This window comes from Aythya ferina (assembly GCF_964211825.1).
Source record: "Aythya ferina genome assembly, chromosome: 1".
Taxonomy (NCBI): domain Eukaryota; kingdom Metazoa; phylum Chordata; class Aves; order Anseriformes; family Anatidae; genus Aythya; species Aythya ferina.
The window spans coordinates 136,721,154-136,743,855 of record NC_140296.1 but is presented as its reverse complement, the minus strand read 5'-3'; the positions used below and the strand labels follow the sequence as shown (position 1 = coordinate 136,743,855).

General features: G+C 37.3%; 1 protein-coding gene across 5 annotated transcripts in view; it reads left to right on the top strand.

Moving 5' to 3' along the window:
• Positions 1–22,702, top strand: part of LOC311437337 (potassium voltage-gated channel subfamily KQT member 1-like) — a 533,151-nt gene that overhangs the window by 388,127 nt on the left and 122,322 nt on the right. The window contains exon 18 of one of the 5 annotated variants that reach the window (XM_084520433.1): positions 5,703–5,785. The exons of the other annotated variants lie outside the window; for them this stretch is intronic. Within the exon in view, the coding sequence (XP_084376559.1) occupies positions 5,703–5,785 (83 nt within the window). The remainder of the gene's footprint in view (positions 1–5,702; positions 5,786–22,702) is intronic. 5 annotated transcript variants of the gene reach the window in all.

Here is a 22,702-nt window from a genome sequence, read left to right as displayed (position 1 = left end):
GCAGTGACAGTTGATTTATTTTAGTTTAAGAGCAAGAGAGACAATGCAGAGCTGACAGAACTTCCTTTCTTGGCCATTCACTAAGCTATTGGGTCTCAAGCCTTCATACTCTAACCTGGGAGTGACTGACCTGTCAAACAAGGGTATGCCACGTTATGGTTTTCTTTCTCAGTCTAGAGATTACTGTTGTAGGTAGGAACTCATCTAGAGCCTGGTAGTGGTTGATGTCTCTCAGGCAAACTGCAGAGCCATCTGCTACCTACAAAGCTATTTCTTGCCCTTATGACAGTCAAGAAATTCCCAGGTCTGCTGGCATCAAAATCAAAGAAATGAGAACTGTTGCTTCTCCCAAATCCATTTTCTGAGGTGTCCCAGTTCAGAGCTCCTCAACTGCTTTGACCTTGCTTCTTGCAATTCAAAATGCTTGTTCTTTGGCCCCGGTGATATCAAGGACAGACCTGTGCCACTGGTTCCCAGAAGCACATTAGATTAGCTTTTCAGACCCATTTCCTTGGCAGGGTGTCCTCTCTTTATTATCCTCTTCCTTTAAATGGGCACTTGCAGTAAAGACAGTTTCTCTGCCCAGATTAATTTGGACCCTAAGTATGCCCAGGAGCAAGTTCTGTTCCAGAAGTGCAGGTGTATGGCCGCTCTGGCTAATATCCCTCCTCAGGGACACCTGACTGGCCCTAGCTGACAATGAGCAGACAGGCTATGCCCAGGATTCTGAAATATTATTGTTCTCTTTCTGTGGCATAAAAATAACAAACTGTAGAGGATGCTTACTTCATTTTTCTCACTGTTTGACAGCATTATTTGGATAAAGGTTGCCCGTGATCTTTATTCTGCAGCACTCTCTTGACTTCTGAACTACAGATATGTTCTGGCTAAACTTAACTTTGGCAGGTACGTCACATAATCCAAGACTCTGCCCTCTTTACAGAATACCCTTGTGCTTCTTGCCCCCTTTTGTCCCTCATCCATAGCTTCCTGTCTGGTTATTTTGTGTCTGGGAATTTTCCATTGGCTCAACATCTGCCTTCTGAAGATACATTTAGAGAAGGTGTTATCTTAAACTTCAGTCAACTTCCTTAGCAAACCTATTGTTTATTCCAAGTTTCATTGTTAACTCTGAGAACCTTCCACTGTCTTTGGTTTGTACTTGGTGTGTACATGCTACGGATCCTGTCAGCAGAAATAGCTAACTTTCTTATTTTTATCTGAGTACTTAAGTGCCAATAAACCACTGCAATTACTTTTGTTGTTTTAAACAACATTTTCTGTGATATAGTTGGTCCCAGCATCAGGCACAGAATGTCTCTTCCGGGAGAATAAAAAAAAAACTATTTTCAGGCATAGTTTATCTTGAAAAATAGTTATGTGTGATTGTTACTTTTTCCTTTGAAAATCAGTAGCACTAAACAAGATCAGAATTTTGATGAAAGAGAGGTACTTTCTGCTTGTCACACATTTTTGGTTCTGATATCACATGACAGAGAAACTAATGTGTATCTGGTTTTATATAATACATACAGAGAGAAATGAGATGCCTTTGGTTAGCAAATTTTATTGTACCAAAATAAAGGTCAAGACCTTAGCAAAAACCATGAAGGTTCAAGAGAGTGTACAAAAGGTCTCTCCTGTTCCATAGGATTAAGCGTCACCATTTGATCCCATTAATGTCACAGATCAAGTTTCACATCTCCGTTGTACATAGGACACAAAACTGAAAGTGGTCCTACCAGATGCATATACAGTCTGGACTCAATTTTGCCTGTCAATGTGTATCCACCAGATTACAATTCCAGGATTCATACAGTCTCCACATGCTAGAAGCAATGGAAAAAAAAGTTTTCTGCAATACCTCTGTAAGTGTCCCTAGCCATTGCTAATTTTACCCACAATGGCATGATGGGGAGTCCATTTTAGCCTTTTCTCCAAAGAACTTTAAAAACCACCAGGATCTTAACAACTTTGATTTTAAAAATATCTCTCTAAAGTCTTGGTCTTCTGCCTATTTCCACTATTTTCTTTGAGACAATGTGCCATTTTCACTATTTGTCTGCTCTTGAAAATCCATACACAAAGATGTATATAACATAAAGAAAACTGAAAAAAAAAAAAATAAAAAGAAAGAAAGAAAGAAAGAAACTAAAATTTGAAAGAAAAATAAAGCCCAACCAGCTTTCAGGATTACCAGTATTTGTATATACATTAACAAGCTGAAATATTCTATCATGAAGGAAATGAAATAATGAAAACCATATATGTTTGCATGTTATGAGTGTCAAATAGAGAGAATTCAGTAAGAAATCTCATGCCCTTTGTTAGGTGAATATATTTGGTAAATCATGTTTTATAGTTGAATGTTAATTAAATAAGCCATAACTAATTTGTGAGATTTTGACTGAATGCCAATATTTTTGTTATATATATGACATTTTAATCAACTTCATCTCTGAACTGACACTCTGTTGGAAAAGAAAATTTCCATCTGACCTGCCTTACCAGTGGGCAAAAAAGGGAGAATGAAGTGGTCTAGAAGCAAATTTCAAAATTTGACAAAGTCTGGTGAAATATAATGAAATAGTCAAATTAGATGTTGAGAAGGAAATAAAAACTTTTATTACGTAACTGATGGGGTTCCCTCAGATATGGTGTGACTTTGATAAACCGTACAGTAAGTAAACTACTCAATCAGCTTCCCCTTATTGCTGCAAAACACTTGATATGAATGGTCTGCTCACGATTCATTAAGTTCTCTGAAAAAGTAAGGGTTGATTCAAATGCTTTAGCTCTGCCTTGTTAACCTTGTTAGTACTCAGCGAATGGCAATGAGCTGAGAAAGAACAGAGCTCATTTGGCGAGCACTCTGATTTACAGATCCCTGACGCAAGGACACTATCTTTGGAACATTTATTACAGATGTCAGAACTGTAAGTCTTTAATCACCATGTTGTTAATTAATACCCTATTTGTTAGTGTCACAGATTGAATACTGGATGTGCAGAAATTCCACATGTGAAAGTACTTAATATAATCATGTAATACTTTAGTGAGGTGCTGCTCAACTATCAGTCTCTTGGAATGTCAGGTGGTGCCAAGAAAAGCATTGCAAGTACAAAACAAAACAAAACAAAACAAAAACAAAACAAAACAAAACAAAACAAAACAAAACAAAACAAAACAAAAAAAAAAAAAAAAAAAAAAAAGGAGAAAGGAGAAAGGTGAGATGGTGGGTAGGATTTTCATTTGAACTGGCCAATAAGGGCTACCCCTCTGGCTGGAAATGCTTGGGCTTGCACTATCTTTTGTCACTGGTGGGATATGTACTATGTGATTCTGACTGCACAAAAGGTTTCTACAGAATAATTAAAAAACAAAACAAGAGTCTGTATGAAAGAGAAATGTCTTCCATGCAGATGACTCACTATTTCTAGGTTGAGAAACAATTGCCAATTTCTGCTGCTGTTGTTATAAAGTAGGTACTGGAATGTTAAACATTGGCATGCAACAGTAAAGAAAAAAAAGATCTGAATAATTCAGGGATAGGTAGATTTCCTCTCAAAGAAACAACTTTATATTCAGAGAGATTGAGTTTGCATACAAGCATGCTCTGTCTTTCAAAAGGATGCAAGATGTCTGTGTGCTTTGTGTTCTTTATACTGTGCATGTATGCATCCCAACTACTCTTGAAAAAGGGACATTCTGCAAACAGAGAGGGTGTAGTACTTAGGAACCAAGACCGCTGTTGGAGTCTGAGGACAGAGAGGGATGCCCCTGCACAAAGACATTTTGACCAGAAACATAAACCGCGTGCTCTAGACCATTCTCTGAAGAAAGCCATTTCTTTCTGTTGAGGCTACACAGGGAGAAGACAGAGAGGTAGGTTGAGTGCAGAGGAGAGGGAGACCTCTTTGCAATACAAAGCTACTGCTGCATTGCAGAATTCTTAATGGGACTATGATTTCAGGTCAGTGGTAATGTGATGATGGTCCCACCTCACACATTACTTATTCTCAAATTGGATACAATGTTTTACATGACTTCTGTCTGAACAGTAATCCAGTGAAGCTTTTAAACTTCTCCAAGAGGGAACTGGTCTGTGCAATGGAAAGTCTCTTATGTCACTCCTCAAATAAGCCAGACGAGTTATCTTAGTAGCATACCTGTCCAAGGCCTAGAAAGCTTAGTTGTACTGACAAATTTTTACTACAAAAAGTAGGTGAAAAAGAAATTTTTCTCTGTTGAATCTACGTGTGCCTGTGCACACATCAACCTGTAATTACATAGTATCAAGGCAGGTAACTATCTCTTTTCTGTATTTCATTGCTATGACTGATTGAGAAAAAGACAATCTGAACTGACTCAATAGAGGAATCAAATATTGCCATAAATATTTAACTGAAATTTCCAAACTCTCAGTCTTCAGGTGGAGGGTAAAAACTGTGTAAGAGAAATTTGTATAAGATGAGAGAAGCTTCTGTGGTGGATAATTTACCAAAATACCAAAGCTGGCTTTAGTGCTCAGGTTTTGAGGGGCTCAGAGACTTAAAATTTGGTTTTGTTGTCTTTCAAAGTAGTAAGAGAAAATTTAATTTCTAGCTATCATGATATGGTCAGTAATTGTCAGATAGTTAGAATGGCTCTGCACAAAATGTACCAGTGTAATAACACTTTCTTTAAATTATACTAATTAGATATACTTACAATGCATATAAATATTTGTTTATGACTGCTTTTGCTTCAGCTTGTGTTTCATCCATGCAGCTCAGTGGCATTTATTTCTTCCATTATTTTGTCTTTTATTTTTTTTTAAATCTGAACAGATTAAAGTGACAAGGTATAGTCTAAGCATTAATGGACACAATGTGTTTTAGTGGAAGAAGGAAAAAAAATGGAAAAAGATGGTAAGAAATGTGAGAATGATATCATGTGGAGATTTAAAAAAAAAGAAAAAAAAAAAAAAAAAAAGAAGTCAGAACAGGAACACTGGTATGACAGAAAGCACAGAGGACTATGGATGAAAGGAATGAGAAATAGACCACTTTCCTGCCAGGAGGAGAAGGTGGAAGCTTTGGGAAAAAGCAGAAGGAAGAAATGATGGCTGGATGTCTGTCCTTTTCAGCTCCATCAGCATCTGTTACTGATAATTTCTGTCTTTTTGAAGGAGAGCTGGTACAGTTAGCCAGCCCACCAACATAGCCAGCAAAGGAAAAATAAGAGAACAGGTTAGAAGAAAGGGAAATGCAGGGTTTTTTATATCTGATGGTAAACACTTTCATCCTTCCCTGCTGTTTGAATAATGCATCCTAATTTGACATGACTATACTGGTCACCAAGTTCATGCTAAGGTTATATAATCATAATCTGATCGTTTTTCTTAAGTTCTGCTCTGCACAGAATCCTTTTATGTGAATAAAGGAAAGAAGCTATTCTACTCCTTTTGATTTTTGGCTTACGTTGATAGAATTGTCAGCCAAGAATAAAAATACCTTTATAATCTTTACTGTTTTTCCCTTCAACACTTGTGAATTGTACTATTATTTCTTCATTGTCCTTCTATCAGCTGAAACAGAATTTGGTGTTTAATAGTATTTGGCTTTGGTTCAAGTTTATTGAAGCATTCTCCAGAAAAATGAGTGTTGTCTTCAGATCATCCCTGGCCATACATGAATGACTTCATTTTTTTTTTTTGTAAGATTCTTCTCTATGTGGAGGCACTCAGTTGGAACCCAGCCCCATCTCATTGTTCCACCTCTGTGTCATGTGTCTTCTGTGACTGGTAAGGTCTAGATTTTCTAGGAAAATGAGAATGTCTGCAGATTGTGTCTAAAAAGTTCTGTTAATATTTTCCTGATAAAGTTAGGAGCACCGCCTGCCAATTATCCACTGAATCTTCCTTTCCCAGCTGCCAACTCATCTCTGTGGAAAAGGCAAAAGTTGTAGTAATCCTTAAAGGCTGGTTTTTTTTGGGGGGAGGAGGTTATGGCATTGAAGGATTGTAGTCCTGTATAGAGTAATACTTTCTCAATATTGTATTAGATTTGCTATGTTTACAGAAAGTGGCCATGCCTGTGGCAAGGAAGGAGCTTTCAGGTACTCAGAAAGCCTTTGCCAGTCTTTTGTGTCACCTTCCTATTGCTTTGATGCTATAAATGCCCTCCTTGTCAGATACCTTCAAATGAAATAAGGTAGTAAGGCAGTCAACCTGCTGTAAATTGCACTTGAGACCTCATCTCAGTATTTAAGTGTGCCTTTCTCTGTGTTTGATGGGAGACTTTAAAGGTAAATGATGTTGCAGCAAATAGCTTGGGTGGATCAGTCTGTGACCATCTTCTTTGTGAATATACTTGCATCAGTCGGAGAGGTTAGCCTTTCTAGATCATATGAAATTCAGTCACCTGCTATTCTGCAGTAGGAAAAAAAAATGCTTTTCAGAATTATGTTATCCTAATTTATGTTATTTATGTTATCCTTAATTTAACTTCATAAACTCTGCTTCTTATAGTTTGGTTGGCTGTTGCATAGCCTGCATTTAAGCTAGAACAGTAAGGATGAAGCATTCACTGGAGGCTGTCTTCTCCACTGATCATGGAGGGAATCTGAAAATATAACTTCAAGTCAACATTTAGCTTCTGGATGACTGAGGTTGCAGAAAATGTGTCCCATGTATACTGTTTTCAACACTGCTGAAATATTGCTTGTGCTCATATGAATGACTGGCCACAGAAAACTTATTTAGTGGTAAATCTTGTCTTTCTCTCTAGAAAGCTACTGTCTTTCTGCATATGCCCATCCAATGAACAGAACTAGGTTTATGTAAATTTTACACACAAGATTAGTTATTTTTTATAAGGAGTTACTGTTATCTGACTGTCACTTTAGCAAATGACATAGGTGTGTGGCACCCACACAGCTGTTGATATGGAAATACAGTATCCTCTCATTTATTCTGTTTGTTTGTTTTCCCCTTGGGTTTTGTGTATATGTTGTGTACTTGCTTGTTGAAGATTTTTTGGATTTCAAATTTTGTAACCAGCAGCAATGCACTGAATAGATTCTCCTCTTCTGACAGCAGTGCTACTATCTGAATATCATTTCCTGTAGAACAGATTACATAGAGTACTACAAGGAGGGTTTCTCTGTACTTCTGTCTAGGGTTCAACATGGCTGAAAAGTGCTGGTGTGTATCTCTGTGCTGTGCAGATGATTTGCTATCAAACTGAAAATGCAATGCATACTGGTTATTGTGGTCTTTGTGCAATGTACAATTTTGTGCAATTCAGCTGTGTTGTGTGTGCCCAATTAATCCAACACTTCCAGGAACTGTTGGCTTTACAATGTAAATCGATGGGAAAAGGGAATTAGTCCTGGAAAACTAGGACTTACAATAGCGCTAATGTTATTTGTCAATGGTGATTTTGCAGATAAATTCAAGAATATGAGTGGAACACTTGGATGCTACATCAATACATTATAAAAGAAAAAAAAATAATCATGGGGAAATGAATTATTTTTTATTTGGTGCTGGCTTTGGATAATATGCAATAAATAATTATACTGAGTCATTTACATCATAGGAATTGTAAATAGGTTTCCTGGCACTGAGCCCCACTGAACCTTTGCATTAAATGAGGCAGGGTTCCTGTGGAAAAAAAAAAAAAAAAAGTGTATGATCATGTAATTAAAGACTCTATCATAATTAATATCCACAAGGAAGCTGAAGTAAGGCTGTGGCCAACATTAATTCTGTTGCTTTTTAACATTTGAATGTCTGCCTTTGTGTCCTTAAGGTTTCAGCACTGGTTTGAGTTTTAAGTGTAATAGATGTTTAAAACTAATGATCAGGGAATCTAGGCCTGGTAGGGTAGAAAAGATGTCTGGGATTAATGTACTGTGTTACTTTTGAAAGGCTTGGGATACCTGGTATCTTCAGGGAGATTTACTACATATTTCTAAATGCATATATTATAAGATGACCAACATTTTTTAGCCTTCAGTAAGACTTAAACCAGAAAGTAGCATAAAGCCTTGAGAAGAGTTTGGTTAACTCTTTTACGGTATTTTAGTTCCTAGTGTTTAAAATATCTGACCCTTTATGATGCTTGTTTTCTTTAACGTGTGGTCTGGAACAAGACTGGAAGAGAAAGTCATGCTGTCTCTGGAGCTGAGAATGGCTACTTAGCATCCAAATATGTAATTAGGGAGCTTTTCATGTCTTTTTAATAAGTTGTACTCATTAGTAAATTGCCAGTCTCATACCCCTCAAATGATTCAGTCTTTAAACTTGACTGGACTGGCCCAATTCCATGCAGAGCAGATGCTTTTTTGTTTCATTTCATTCTTTCCCTTTTGTTAGGGGCTTCAGCTGCAAGGAGGAAAAAAAAAATGCTAGTTGCAAATAAAAGGCAGGACAGTGAAAACATAGCTCCTCTTCTATGCCAAAAGCAGACACAGAGATCTCCCTTCCCTGTCTTTCTCTGGCTCGAGAGTAAGTATTCTGATACTGCATCACCCGTCGCTCCTCTGGGGAAAACAGATAAATAACAGACCCTGCATAAATAACTTTAGAATTTTATTTTTCTGGGTTTGCCTACATGGACTCTGAGGAAAAATAATGCACATTAACAAGAAATATGTAAAGTACATTAATGATCATGAAAACCAAACTGCACAATCCCATATAAAAGCTGTCACTCAAAATTATGTAAATAATTAACTTTAATTTCTTCAAAATTAATTGACCTCTAATGTAAATTTGGGCAAACTGAATAAAAACATATTGGCTCTGAGCTAGAATGTTTATAAATCAGTTATCAAATTTCAATCAATTTCTTAATTAAAACAACTAAGTATTTGATTAATTACAAAGTAATTACAAATGAACTTTTAAATTAGGTTGGTCATATGGCATTAGGCAGGTGTTTTAGTTTGAAGTTGGACAAGTTATATGGCATAATTTCTTGAACCAGAAAGGCACCAGGCAGATATCCACAAACCTCTTCAATTCTGAAATTGTCCACAGTGTTCAGAACTGCTCTTGGCAGAACTTTTTGAATCCCTCATATTCATTTTGTATCAACTTCAGGTTAGAGTCTACAGTAAGGATGAGGGGTCCCTGTGTTTTTCTCTTATATATTCCTGAACCATATATGCTGAAAATACAGCAAACTATGCATCTGTGTCAAAGCTTACCATCTCCCTCTGGGTACATTTTTTTGTTATTTCTCACAGGATTCTCACAAGCAGATGAAATGGTGCACAAAATCTTGTGAAGACAGAACTGATTCAGTCATCTTTTTTTTTTTTTTTTTTTTTTTTTTTTTTTTTTTCCTGTATTCATATATATGTTTGTACTGAGACAGCAGTACTTTAAATTAATGGGCCTTCCAAGACCTTTTGTCATCTTCTCAGGATGTTCTAGTTGGGTGAATTAAAGTACTAATCTTGCTGTATCACTTTTAATTTACTTCTGAAAATTTCTTCCCTATCTCTTCCTAAAAGCACAGCTAATCAGGGACTATTGTACTTGTGAGATGAGGGGAAAATAATTAACTGTCATTCTGAAGACAATCCTAAGAACTGTCTTCAAAATGGCATGCTTTGAAACTACAGAAGTTATGGATTCATATATACATAATGGAAAGAAAACTTTGTGTTTTCACTTCTGATAATTTCAGGATTTTGAAACAGCTATTTCAAGATGTATATGAAAGGAAAAACACATAATTATTCTCAAAATAAAGCAGAAACCAGCAAACACTATTGGTACATCTCACAACATTGTTCTGGGGACCTAAAGCATGGACATGCTTTAGCAACAGCAACCAGCCTGTAGAAAGTAGATGCCATCTTCTACTGATGCTGTCAGTGTACCTGTATCCTGCAGAGTTCATTTAATTTTTCTCAGATGTACATCAAATGCACACTCTGTTCAGCAGACCACAGGGTGCATTTGAAGATCTGAGTTGGGTTGTGTTGCCAGTGTTATGTACCTCATCAGCTGCAACATGTTTGCAATGCTTGTTATTTCTACATTAGAGGAGCATTTGCCTTCTATATTTGCGGCATGAAAGGAGTGTACAAAGAGACATAAGAGAATGCAGGAGAGTTATTAAATTCTCTATGTTTTGAATGTGCAAGTGCCAAAGGAAAAGCAAAATAACTTCCAACCTATTGCAAACTAGTCAGATATAATATACATAGACCAAAGAAATACACACAGAATGCCAAACCCATGAAGTGGGATGATAATTCAGCTAACAGTACGTATAGGCATTTAGTTTATAAGTCTTTATAAGTTATAGTCTTTATAGTTATTTAGTCTTATGTAGTTATTTATTCTTATATTAGTCTTATAAGTTATAGTCTTTAACTTATAAGTTATAAGTTTATAAGTCAAACAGATGAATTATTGCTATATTCTTGTCTGGCAAGCCTAGATATTGTATTCAAGGGATGGGTATGCTCTTATAAGTTAGTTAGGGTTGCCAAAGATGTGATTAAATTGGAGGTTGCTGTACATACATAGTTAAGAAAATAGTTTAATACCTGGAACTTCTGGCAAAAACAGTTTTCCTTTTAGATCCTACAGGATCCTCTCCCCCTTTTCTTCAACAAAAGCTAAAATTTCAAAAGGAAATTTTAAAAGCCCTGATAGCCCCAGTCTTATTCAAAGAAGGTCTAGAGAATCTGCCTGATAGAGGGAGATGCATGTGCTGAAATGATGTGTTACTATGCCTCCTGATTCTGGGAAGAATTCTTAAGATCCTTCCAGCTACCTTATTCTCTGCAATAACCCACACAGATTTTGAAGACCTGTTTCTGTTTCAAGTGTGCCTTGAACCACTGTACACAATCCCTGCAGCCCCATGCATGTGGGGAGCTTTTTCAGTCCACACACTTCAAATCAGGCAATCTTTTGTGGTCCTGATGCAACTCTAGACCAGACAGCTGAAATAAATCCCAACTGTCTAGCACAGGCCCAGATGTCTGGCTTCAGCCACAGGCTCTCCCAGTCAGGCAGATTAACTTGTATAGATTACTCATTGTTTTTAATGTTCATCCCTATCTAAACCATTCAAGCATGCAGCTTTCCAAAGAATGGAAAAGAATGGGAAAGGAAAGAGAATGGGAAAGGAAAAGAGAAGAATTAAAAATTTCCTTTCATATCACTGAAATCCAAAACCTGTACAGTCCCACTATTTCTCCCATTCCTGCTGAATTTATCAGCAGTCACTTCTTTATCTTGCTGTGTGCAAGGTGTATGGCGTATCGTAAATTCAGAAATGACCTAGAGTAAGCACCAAGTACTTTTCTTTGTTCTGCCTCCAGTTCAACTTCTGTCTCGTTAAATATGGGGAGGGAATCAGGTGAGTCTGTGGTGGGTTTGCCCCCACCACATGGTTAATACCCACTGAGTATGGCAGAAATGTTTTCTGAATATATTGTTCTCAGTGTGCTGGCACAGTTGCCACTTGTGAAGCCTATAGTCATGCTTTTTGTTATTATTATTGTTATTATTTACATCTCAAAGTGTGATCATTAATTTTTCATTTCAAGTCACCTTAGCAAGCAGCAGTGTTGTCACCCTCACTGATTTTTAGGTGCTAAGGCAAGCCTCACTAGAGACATGCACGAGCTTCTCCAACAGAGGTGTGGCTTCCATGGAAGGAAATTGATATGAAGCTATGATTATTTTCTTGGCTTATTAGTGGTTCACAGTAGGTAGGACTTAAGGAGGAGGCAGTGGAAGGAATCCAGCAAATGACAATGAGGTTGAAAGAAATGTCTCTGAAAGCAGTTGGTGAATTGCCTGCTTCCTAAAATCAGTATAATGAGCAGATACTAATATTTTGCTTTCTATTTCAAAAGATTTTAAGGGACAATTCAGAAAGCCTCATATTTAGAAAGAAAACAGTCTATAGGAATGATAGCAAACTTTTCCTACTTGAACCAGAGCAGATAAATTGAGTGCTTATACATAGGTTCTTTGACTCATTTTTAAGCACAGTTTCAACTTTAACTGGTATAAAGAGGCACACCTGAAACATGTACTAAGAATGTATATTAATGTCTATAGATGTCACTTAATAACTAACTCACTAACACTCTGTTGAGCCATACCATTTGGATTTTATTTTCTGTTGCTCAAAACCAAGTATTGGTAGAAAAAGCACAAGAAAAAGCATTGTAACATTTTACAAAGAAGGTGATTATGTAGCATCAACAGTCTCACTCTCTGCTATCTCTGGGGACAAACCTGTCTGAAGAACAAAATCTTGTTCTAATTCTTCTGTTTGCTGATGACTCACAAACCTGTTGAAAAAGACTTTGCCTATCATCAGTGTCATAATCCAAGTGGAGATCAGCAGCCCAGGCAGCCCTATTTCCAATAACCACTTCCTCTCTGGTCCCAACAATCACTGATAACTATCTAATGGTGGGTGTACAACATCCTGTCCCATTCACAACTGGAGCTTTTATGGTGACTTTGTATTTTCAAATCCTGGGAAAATGTGGACACCATATGACAGAACTGCCAGTTCTGTCATGAGATTGTTGGAAAGTGAACCTGAAAAGCATAGTTCAAGGACTTCACACTAATCTATAAATCCTGTATCCTTGGCTGATCTAGTTGTCTCATGTTGTTGGGACTGTGCTATTATTATATACATGTATGTAACAACAGCTTCTTGTAACCTGCTTCTGAACCATCCCCACACACACCTGCTGACTTATTCTTGCCAGTTCTCAATACAATATTTACTAAAGCAAAATTGATCTTTTCATGTGGACACATGCTTTTCTCTTAGCTCTGAGCTTCTGAAACAATGGAAAGAAGAAGAGGTGTTTTTAAGTTAAAGCCAGGTGAAATTAATTGAAGCTGGGGACATAAACTGCTTAATATGTCTTAAATCTGTCACCTTTCAAAGAAAATAAGGAGTTTTATCTTTAGATTATTTTTATTGGCACATTTTCCATTACAAGAGGGCAATTTGGGAAAATCCAGAGTTTTTCAGGAAGGAAGATTTTATGGGCTCAGGAACATTGAGTGGAATCTGATCAGAGCATACTTTTTAGTCTGTCTTGACTCACCTTTATCTCTTTCCCTGTTCCAGGAATGTCATGAGCAAATGGGTTTAGTTCTTACAGGTCTGTGATTATCAGAAAACCAGTACCTGTGTGCTGGTCACAGAGTTACTGCAACAGTGACTCTTAGTTACTGACAAGGTAAGATAGATTTTAGATACTGTTTTTCAGTTCCCTGAGCAGAAGGGCCCTGCTTTCTATTGCGAAGTTAGGGATGAAAGGTTAACTATTTCAGGCCTTTCAAAAGTCAGACATTTTGTTGCATTTCTTAGAAAATGTGGGGCTGACTTAGTGTTCCTCATTCGGCTAAGTTTGTTTGTTTGTTTTTTTAAAATATTCTGGCAGATCTTGATGAGGTGTCTTGTACCTCCTTTGAAATAGGACATGATTAAGACATAAATTCATCCCTAGCTTGCAGAGAAAGAGATGAGCAGGCTGTCATGCCCTCTTCATACCTTTCATCAGTTAGACTTCTTACACTTGGAGCAATTGCAAACTCCTCCAACCTATACATGTCAAAATATCTCCTTACCTATAGTCTCATCTGGCAACTACTATCTTGGCAACTACATAACGAGTGGAGAAGCCTGCACAGAAATATGGTTTTATAACCCACATAAACCTGCCCACAAACTGAACAAAGTTATTCTCTGTTGTGTGACTGTCTGGCATATATTTGTCCATCAAATTCATGTCCAGGCATATGAAAATGAAGTTGTTACCCCATGTAACAGTTTGTGTGATTCTGAATAAGACCTGCTTTTGTTGGCTTGTTTCTCTTGAAAAGATTAAAAATACAATGGATGACTGAAAGAGGAAAATCCAGTGATTGCACCCATGGGCTGGATAGCAGAGTTCTGCCACTCTGGCAGTTTGCAGTAATTCAGTAGTGTTTAGGACGATAAGAAAGCAATTTAGTGAAAGTGAGGTAAAACAGTTAATACAGAGCAAGATAAAACTGCAGCTAATTCAACCATCAGGAAACTGACCACTGAAAAATGGTCCTGATATGTCATTTTGAGTCAGTCCAGGTTGTGATTTTACTCAATCCACTCCTTGTTTAAGTTTCAGTGCTAAAAAGACCATTTGTCAGACTGTCACTCAAACAAACTTTATGCAACAGATACAAAGCAACCATAGTACATTACTCTGGTGCAACAAGACACAGAGGCCCTTGCCAGTAGAGTTTTTCTTATACTGTTTGTATTTCATCAACCTTTCCAAAAGATAAAGATGTGATGTTGGTGGGAAACAAAATCCAGTAGTCCAATGGTGTTTATCAACTGGTTAGAGCCAGAATTGTATGAAAAGACAAACTGAAAGTGAGTAAAGACAATAAACAGAATGATAGATGTATTGGCACCTATTTGCATGTTATTTCAAGTCGTTGACAGGCTGGGATATAGCCTGTGCATATACAAATGTGCTTTTGCCCTCACGTTTTTGCCATGCATTCTCTCTGCAAGCAGCAGTGTAACTCTGGCACCTAAGTTCAACAACAACAACAAAACCAGCTCAGTAGAATACTGTGCAACAAAATACTGCTTACAAGCCTTATTACTTTTCATAGTATATAGTCAGTAAGTAAAGAATATTCATATAAAAATCTCTCCTAGCTTCAGCAACCAAACACATGCTTCTATTTTAGATGAGAAATTGAAGGAAAGAAGCATATAACAAACAGTCCTTTTAAAACAAGAAATCTTCAAGAATAAATTGTGATTCTTTTCTACTTCACAAATAGCCACACTAACATCTCTGAAACTGTTACATGAGCTTTCATTACTGTGAATAACTGTTCCCAAACGTGATTCCTAACTGGCATTGAAAAAGTGATCAATTTGAAAAATAAGGCAAAAAAGTCCACCAGTAAAAATAAATGAATAAATAAATAAATAAATCACCTTTTCCCACCAGACAAAAACTGGAACTGACAGAAAAACAACTCTCTGTTACTGCAGCTGGATAGCTGATATTCAGAAAAGAGAGGAAAAAAAAATATGTTATGATGTCAGGTAATTTCTCAGTGGAGAGGAGGAGGACAGATAAAATCTGATCCATAAGCCTTTCAAGTTTTTGGAACTTAAATCAAGTAACTATGGGGCTAATCTAGGTGATATTGATATTAATGCAAGGGTTAACATATAGCTAAGGTCTATAGATTAAGAGTTGATTTTTTCCATTACTCTATAAGCACACATAAATCACAAAGTGTCTGCTACCTGGTGTCCCTCACTGTCCGATATGAGAAGCTGGTTCAGATGATAGATGAAGAAGGTTGTTTTCCGCATTTTTAAGAACATATGCCTTCTTATACAAACTCCTACAAAGCTACTCAGCAATGATCTTTCCATTTAAACTTTTTGATTTTCACATTCCTCTAGGTTTGTGTTTGCTATGTTAAGGGCTGCAGCATGAGGGAGATTATTGTTTCTTTAAAGGTACAGAATGTAATACAGTTGAAGAAGCCATCTCAAAGATATTGTAACAGGCACAGCACCAGAAACGTGAAATCAGCCCAGCAAATTTCAGATGAAACCAATTTAGGATGATCTGATGAGAACAGATGATAGAAAACAAAATAATAATTGGAAGAATTAAAAAAAAAAGGTGAGCTAAATAATCATGTGCTAAATAATCATGTGCTAAATAATCACATGCGAAATAATCATGTGATTCCTTCCAAAATTCCAGCTCTGACATCAGCTACACAGTGGAAAGCTGTAGCATGTTACAGTGGGATTCAGCTTGCTTAACTTTTGATGTCTAAATCTCCAAGCTGTATTTGTCTACAGTGCTTCTTCCATAGCATTATAACATAGATGTAAGGCTAGGCAAAATGGACTGTTTTTTGGAAGTGCTATTTCTCTCCACTGCTTTGAGAAAGAAGCCTCATTAACACAAAGGAGGCAGATTCTACATTTATTTCAAGTTAGAAACCTAGCTTCATATGGTATTTTCAGAGCAGAATCCTACTTGAGATGTTTATCAGTCACACTGTTGCTGCATGTAATGGCAGCTGGAAATGGTCTGTAAAATTTAGGGCAAGTTTTCAATGACAGATTAATGTTCTTTAGAGGTGTGAGATTATTTTTGACAGCACTTACCCTGGCAAAAGCCCTAATGTAAACAAAAGTTGCCTGGCATACAGAGTAGGGGTTTGATTGTCGCTTTTTCTATCTTACTTAAGAAAGTGGTGTAGGTTGTCCGGGTAGCCCCTCTGAGTAAGTATGTCTTCAGTGCAAGAGAAAGCATCCTTCATGGATGCAACAGGAAACCCAGCAGCATGCTATTTATGTGCTGGAGGTCATATTGCTCTGGGCTACAAGGTAGGGAAACAAACATACCTAGCATAGGTAGATACCTCTTCTGCATCTGATTTCCTTGGCCTCTTGACACTGTTCAGGCCAGTTTCACCCTGCTCCATGAAATTGCAACCAAGGTACAACTGGGCAGTGGTTTCTAAATCGGGGCAGGCTGCTATATCTGGCATATGAGTCACAGAGAAGAGAGGCCATCACTCTGTTCTGCAGGCTGATGAGACACCTAGCAGGAGAGGAGTGCGGAGAGTCATTAAATTAGTGTCATGCTTATTGAGGGGGCTTTGACAGGCCTGCTGCAGAAGCAGCCTGGCTGATAGATTCTAACTCTGATAGATCCTAACTGGAATAAAAAATGTGATCTCACTCTCTTACAAACTCAAACACACAAAATTATTTTAGCCTACTGCCAAGTGTTTTAAATATGGAAACGGACAAGCTAAACCAGACCAGTTTCAGTAGACTAGCCCTTGCCTTCTGTTCTAATATCTCCCTTCTGTGAATTTACTTCACAGTGGCTCTGCAATGTTTATTATTTTCTATTGTTGTCAATGTTTATTATTGTTTATTAAATGTTTGCAGTATTAAAAGCACTATGTAAGAGACACATACTGTAATTTGACCCAGATATGGATTGGTTATGCAAGATTGGCCCATGTGTTCTGTAATGAACAAAAACCCTTTGATTGTAGAAATGGCTTGTTGCAAAATACATTTATATATATATAATATATGCTTTTATAAAACAGTTCTAGAGTAACTAGAATGTGTAACCTTTCCATGTTCTCTGGTTCTCTTTAGTCCTGGCACATCAAAGCAGCAGCCACGGGGAGACATCTGTCACTAGTTAATGTCATGGTTATGGAGGTAGAACCTCCTCTTCTGTTTGGGCCAATGTGGTCAGCCCTTTGATGGATGTGTTCAGCCTTCATCCAGTTTGATCACCCTGTGCAGCCCCTTGTTCAGATCTGCGTGTGAACAAGAATGTCCTGACCTGAGATCCTTTTTAATACAGCAGGGATCCGTGATATAAACCATCAAAGGAAACCTTTGATCTTTTGACTATCTCTTCGTCATTTGCTGCACAATGCAAATAATAATGAAAACAAAGCTAAGGAGCAGAGCAGCCACATTAAAGAATCAGGCTTGTTGCTGGCAATGAAGCTAATCACTGAGGTTTTATCCTATCGTCAGACTGAAAAAGAAAGGGGGGAAGGGAAGAGAAAAAAGAGGAGAAAACAAGCTGTGCTCAGCCGTGAAACTTCTTTACTAAACTGAAATATTCCAGGACCACTAGTTATTTTATGTCAGAGAAGTTTATGAGAGATGCAAACATGCTATCACTCCTTAGAAGTAATTTAACAATTAACTTGTTAAATTAGCAATTTAATGCTTTAATGTTAAATTAGCAATTTAAGAAGTAATCCTGATTATAGTGTATTTACTATTGTTTGTTTGTTTGTTTTGGTCTAATATGTACAGAAGTATTTTAAAGTAATGTAGTTGTACTGGAGTCTTCACTGCCTCTTCTCTATAAATTTTTTCTTCTCGTATCCTCCTCCTCATTGTAGGTGCTTGGGATAGAAAGCCTGTTGATTCAGAAAGTGAGCATATCAATTATTCTCATTTAATTTTGTAAAATTTTCTGAGACCTGTAAAACCTCACAAAATGTGCTTGACACTCAGAGTGTGAGGAAGCAGGTGTGTGCATATGCAAGTATGTCTGTGAGTGTGTGTTTTTCTGTCTGCATGTACTTTTGTGAACATACTGAAGGAATCTTTCAAGCCATGATGCTAAGCATGTCTGTTTGTATATGTTTGTTCTCCTACATTCATCTTGCACATGATTATTTAGCTTAGGTTAAGTTATGATCTGAAAAGACTTGATGTTTTTAATTCTTTTTTTTTCCTGAGCAAATATAAGCAGCCTAGAAACACCAGTAATTTTCCCCTTTTGGGTCTGTTATCGGTATCTCCAAGCCCTGTTCAAGCAGTCAAACTGTCTCCAGGGCTTTTAATATTATACAACTTCCACAGCCTATTTCCAGTGCCCAAAACGGGTCACTGTTCTGCAAGGTATCAAAGCAGATACAGTAGACTAAATAAATACCTGATAGATATTGGACAAAATGATGCCCATCACCTTTGTGTTGGTCTAAGTGAAAACCTAACTCAAATACTTGAGTATGTTCAAGAGGAAGGAAGTCATACATAAAGAGGCCAAATTTATTCAGAATAAATTAATAAATTCAAAATATTGACTTCAGTGGAGATATTATGACAAATTTGTTAAACTCACAATCTATATTTTAGCTTCTCTGAACCATAGAATTCAAGGAGAACCTTCAGCTTTACTAAATACTGAAGCTAAGTGAAATACCCTGGGGACAGATAACTTTGGGTTAAAATTTAAGCCAAAAATCTCCAAGGAGAAACTGTAATGTGCGACCAAAGGAAAAGCTGACACAAAGAAATTTTTGAACTAGGTAAAAAGCAGAGTGATGCAGAAGCTGCAGGTTTCTGTCATGGGAAAAAAAAAAAAAAAAAGAAAAAAAAAAATTTGGGAGGGGGGGAATTACTGCAGATCATAACAAAAAGTAAAAAATGTCTATTGTTTTATTGAATGGAAATTTGGATATTTTCAAACAACATCCAAGAAAAGAGGCAGCAGTATGATCTTTAAGGTCCCTTCCAACCCAAGCCGGTTTTATGATTCTATGAAAAGATACAGCAGATTTAGCCATGAGGAGGGCAGCTGTAGACAGACAGGATAGACAGGGTGTCAAGCCATGCAGTAAGCAAGTTAATCAAAAAGTGTACATAGATTTTTCAAAACTTTATCTGAAACCACCATGTCCCTGCAGTCTGTCTCCATCTTATCAAACCAAACATCTCTAAAAGCCCTTTTCTCATAGGAAAATATGTTATCAGCACTGGTCTGATGAACGTTGCTAGTGGTTGCAGGGAATTAAACATGTTTTGGTAGGGAAGCTCATACCAATCGATGTGAAAGGATTCATTTTTTGTTGTCTACCTAGAAGTCTGTGATATTCTTTGCAATGTTGCTTAGGTTTTTTGTTTGTCCATTCATTTGTTTGTTTCTGGTGGTGGTGGTGGTTGGTGGCATTTGTTGGTTGTTTTTTTTTTGGGGGGGGAGCAGGTACTAAAAGTAAAAAAAGTCAGATTTTGGCTGAAAGGAGGCAAAAATTCTTTCTGGATCACACAGGCAGCTGTAAAAAACACTGAAACAAAGGAAAACAAGCAATCCAAATCTTGATTATTATACCATTTAAAAGTCAGAGTGATTGGAATAGAAATGACTGGTGCTTAGTCCAGGTGTCTCCAGCCCTTGGCTTAAGACCTTTGTGGTGAGCTTAGTGGGCTTAGTCCCTGTAGCTGAAAATTCACATCAGGCAGCAGTCTTCCCTCAATCTGACTTCTAAAAAAGATTGCTAGGCTCTTGAGCATCCTTCAGCCAGATGAATAGAGGATCCCTGGAGAATGAGAGCTATGGAGATTAAATATGTAGGAGAAAGAAGTTCTTAAAACATATATGTCTTACAGATCAGCATAAACATGTAACTCTTCCTGCCACCTTTCTGGAGAGGCACAGCCAACTGCTCACACCATTTGCATCCAGCCCAACAAGCTATGCCGAATGCCAGTCAATGTGATGATACAACGTCTGTGATACTGCTGAACAGCTACAACGAGCCCATTGTCCCCTCAGGCACTTCCCCTTCAGCAACTGAACTCTTAAACGTCTAGGAATCATTAGCGGAGTAAACCCAGGCAGAGAGCTTTGCAGCAGGTGGTGCCACCTGTGGTTGCCTAATCCTGTCCCAGAAGAGACACACAGCCATCACCCAGTTGCAGAGGGGTCAGGCACTGCATGCTGGTGAGCCAGAGCCACACGGGAAGTGAGCTGGGGCCATGGCTCAACGCACAGGGTTTACACACCGAAGTTGTGGTGCTCTGGCAATTGTACTAATGTACTTGTTTCGGGGTGAAACAGATGTGAAGATCCTGCCCTCTAAGTTTTTCTCTTCTTTGGGAAATACAGTCAAGATGGACGCTGGCGGGTTGGTTAGCTAGCAAGTAGCTGAAGCTCGTTTGTATAGACGTGATATACACAGTTGTGTGCTCAGTCCTGAGTCATCTGCAAGGACTCTGCCAGCTTCTGTACATAGCCTGGCTTTGGAAGGAGGTTTCATTTGAGAAAGTTCACACTGAAAACTATCTAGAAAACAGTGGCACCAGACACCAATAATTCCAAGAGGAAGCACTTACCTGCTTGTGTACCCAGTTCAAGCTACTCTCTAGTAGCTTCCTGCGTTTTGACCTGACCACTGAAAAAATATGTAAAAAGGCCCAATTGCCAAGTGGCTTTGGAGGCACTACACTCTAGGTGGATCATATGATTAGGAATCAATGGAAAAATCAACAGTTGGTATTAGTTATTCAGCAGCTGGTAAGAACTGGTAGGAATGTGAACATCAACATTTCAAAAAATGAGACTCTTACATGGTGCTCCAGGTTCTCCTAGTAGACATAGGCGCATTGACTTGTTAAATTCAAAAAAAAAAAAAAAAAAAAAAAAAACAAACAAAAAAAAACAAAAACAAAAACAAAAACAAAAACAAAAACAAAAACAAACAAAAAAAAAACACGTAACTTTAAATACTGGCAATAACTTTCCTGTTTTAGATAGTAAGGGGGTGACAGTTTAACCTGAATAAATAAGAATAATTCTTGGATCTGCTAGACTTGACAGTGCTACTGTGATTTTAAGTAGTTACTTCTGTTTTTAAGTAGTTACTGTCAAATGAGTAACAATTTTACATAAATGTGTCATTAATAGTATCGGTAAGAAAAATATATATATATATTTTAAAAGCTTGGATAACAAAGAGATTTTTTTTGTTTGTTTGTTAACATCTCTAAGCTGTTTTTTGCCTCTTATTCCTTTCATTTTGGACTTAGACTGAGATTATTTCATGTGTTTACTCTTACCAGCTTCTGTGCCACTTTGCTTTAATTTCTCTATGTATTTTTAGCAAACTGTCTGCACAATTAATGGAAAATCTCATTTTTGCATTTTTTTTTTAAGTTACTGTTTCAATTGTGTTACAACATAAAGATAGCCCCTGCCTCAGAGAGCTTCCAGTGCAAGACTTAAACAAAATACAACCACTAACTAAACAGACTCTGAATCTTTCACAAAAATAAAACATTGCTTGTCAGAAATAATATATAGAACTCTTTAATATGAAAAATTGCAAATCTTCAACTGACCACATGCCCTGCAGGAGTAATTATGTAATTTCAGAAGAAAATAAAACAGCCATGTTTTGTCAAATATACGACATTTCACACACTATCAATTTTACAGATATAAATACCTAGGGGCATGCACAAACCCTATGATCACTAATGGCAAATTGCCAAGTGAGGACAGATTCATTAAACATTAGAAGTATCAGGCACCCACCCAAACCCATAAATTAAAATTTTAAGCCTTGAACATTATGCCACTGGATACAAGTTAAATATGTTTAGAGACATTTTTATGCAGCCTAATTAAAACTGAATGGAAATCCCAGTTAGAGTATGATGTTTGTTTGTTTGTTTGGCTAAAATCAGTCTTAAATGAATTGTATGCCTTTCTGCAGCTTGTTGCAGCTAAAAGAAGTTGGTGGTAAATTGGGTCCAGAACACTTTAAGAAACTGCTACAACTGGCTGGTTTAAAAGAACCCCAATTTGTTTAGGTTAGCAGGACTGTCAGTAAACCTTTGTAACCTGCAAGCAGAAAGAATGAGTTCTCAATGAATATTCTCAATAGCAGTGACTAATCTTCTTTGAAATTAGCTGCTGTCACCAGAAAAAAATTGTCAGCAGGCTTCTGCAGCTACTGTTTGAGCAGCCAGTCTCTATTTACAGTTTTAAAAAAGCTACATGCATCTCAGCAACCAGATACAATTACACTTGAAGTTTAAACAGCATGGCAAGCCTGAGCCTCTTTTTTCTCATCTTCTTACTAGATTATACCCACCCACCAACAGAAGCTATGAGGAAAAATCTTTCTGAGCTGGACACAACACAGAGAATAGCTTGAAACATGAGGTGCTTAATTTGCCATCTAAGGAAAGACTGTGCAGTTTAGTCTATAATCTTAGTTGCATTGGGGAGATAAAGATGAAAAACAATAATGGACTGTTGCACTTTGTAGTAGGAGAGATGTTCATTCCTTCAAATGAGCTTAGGGCTTATCCATAAAGTACTTGTT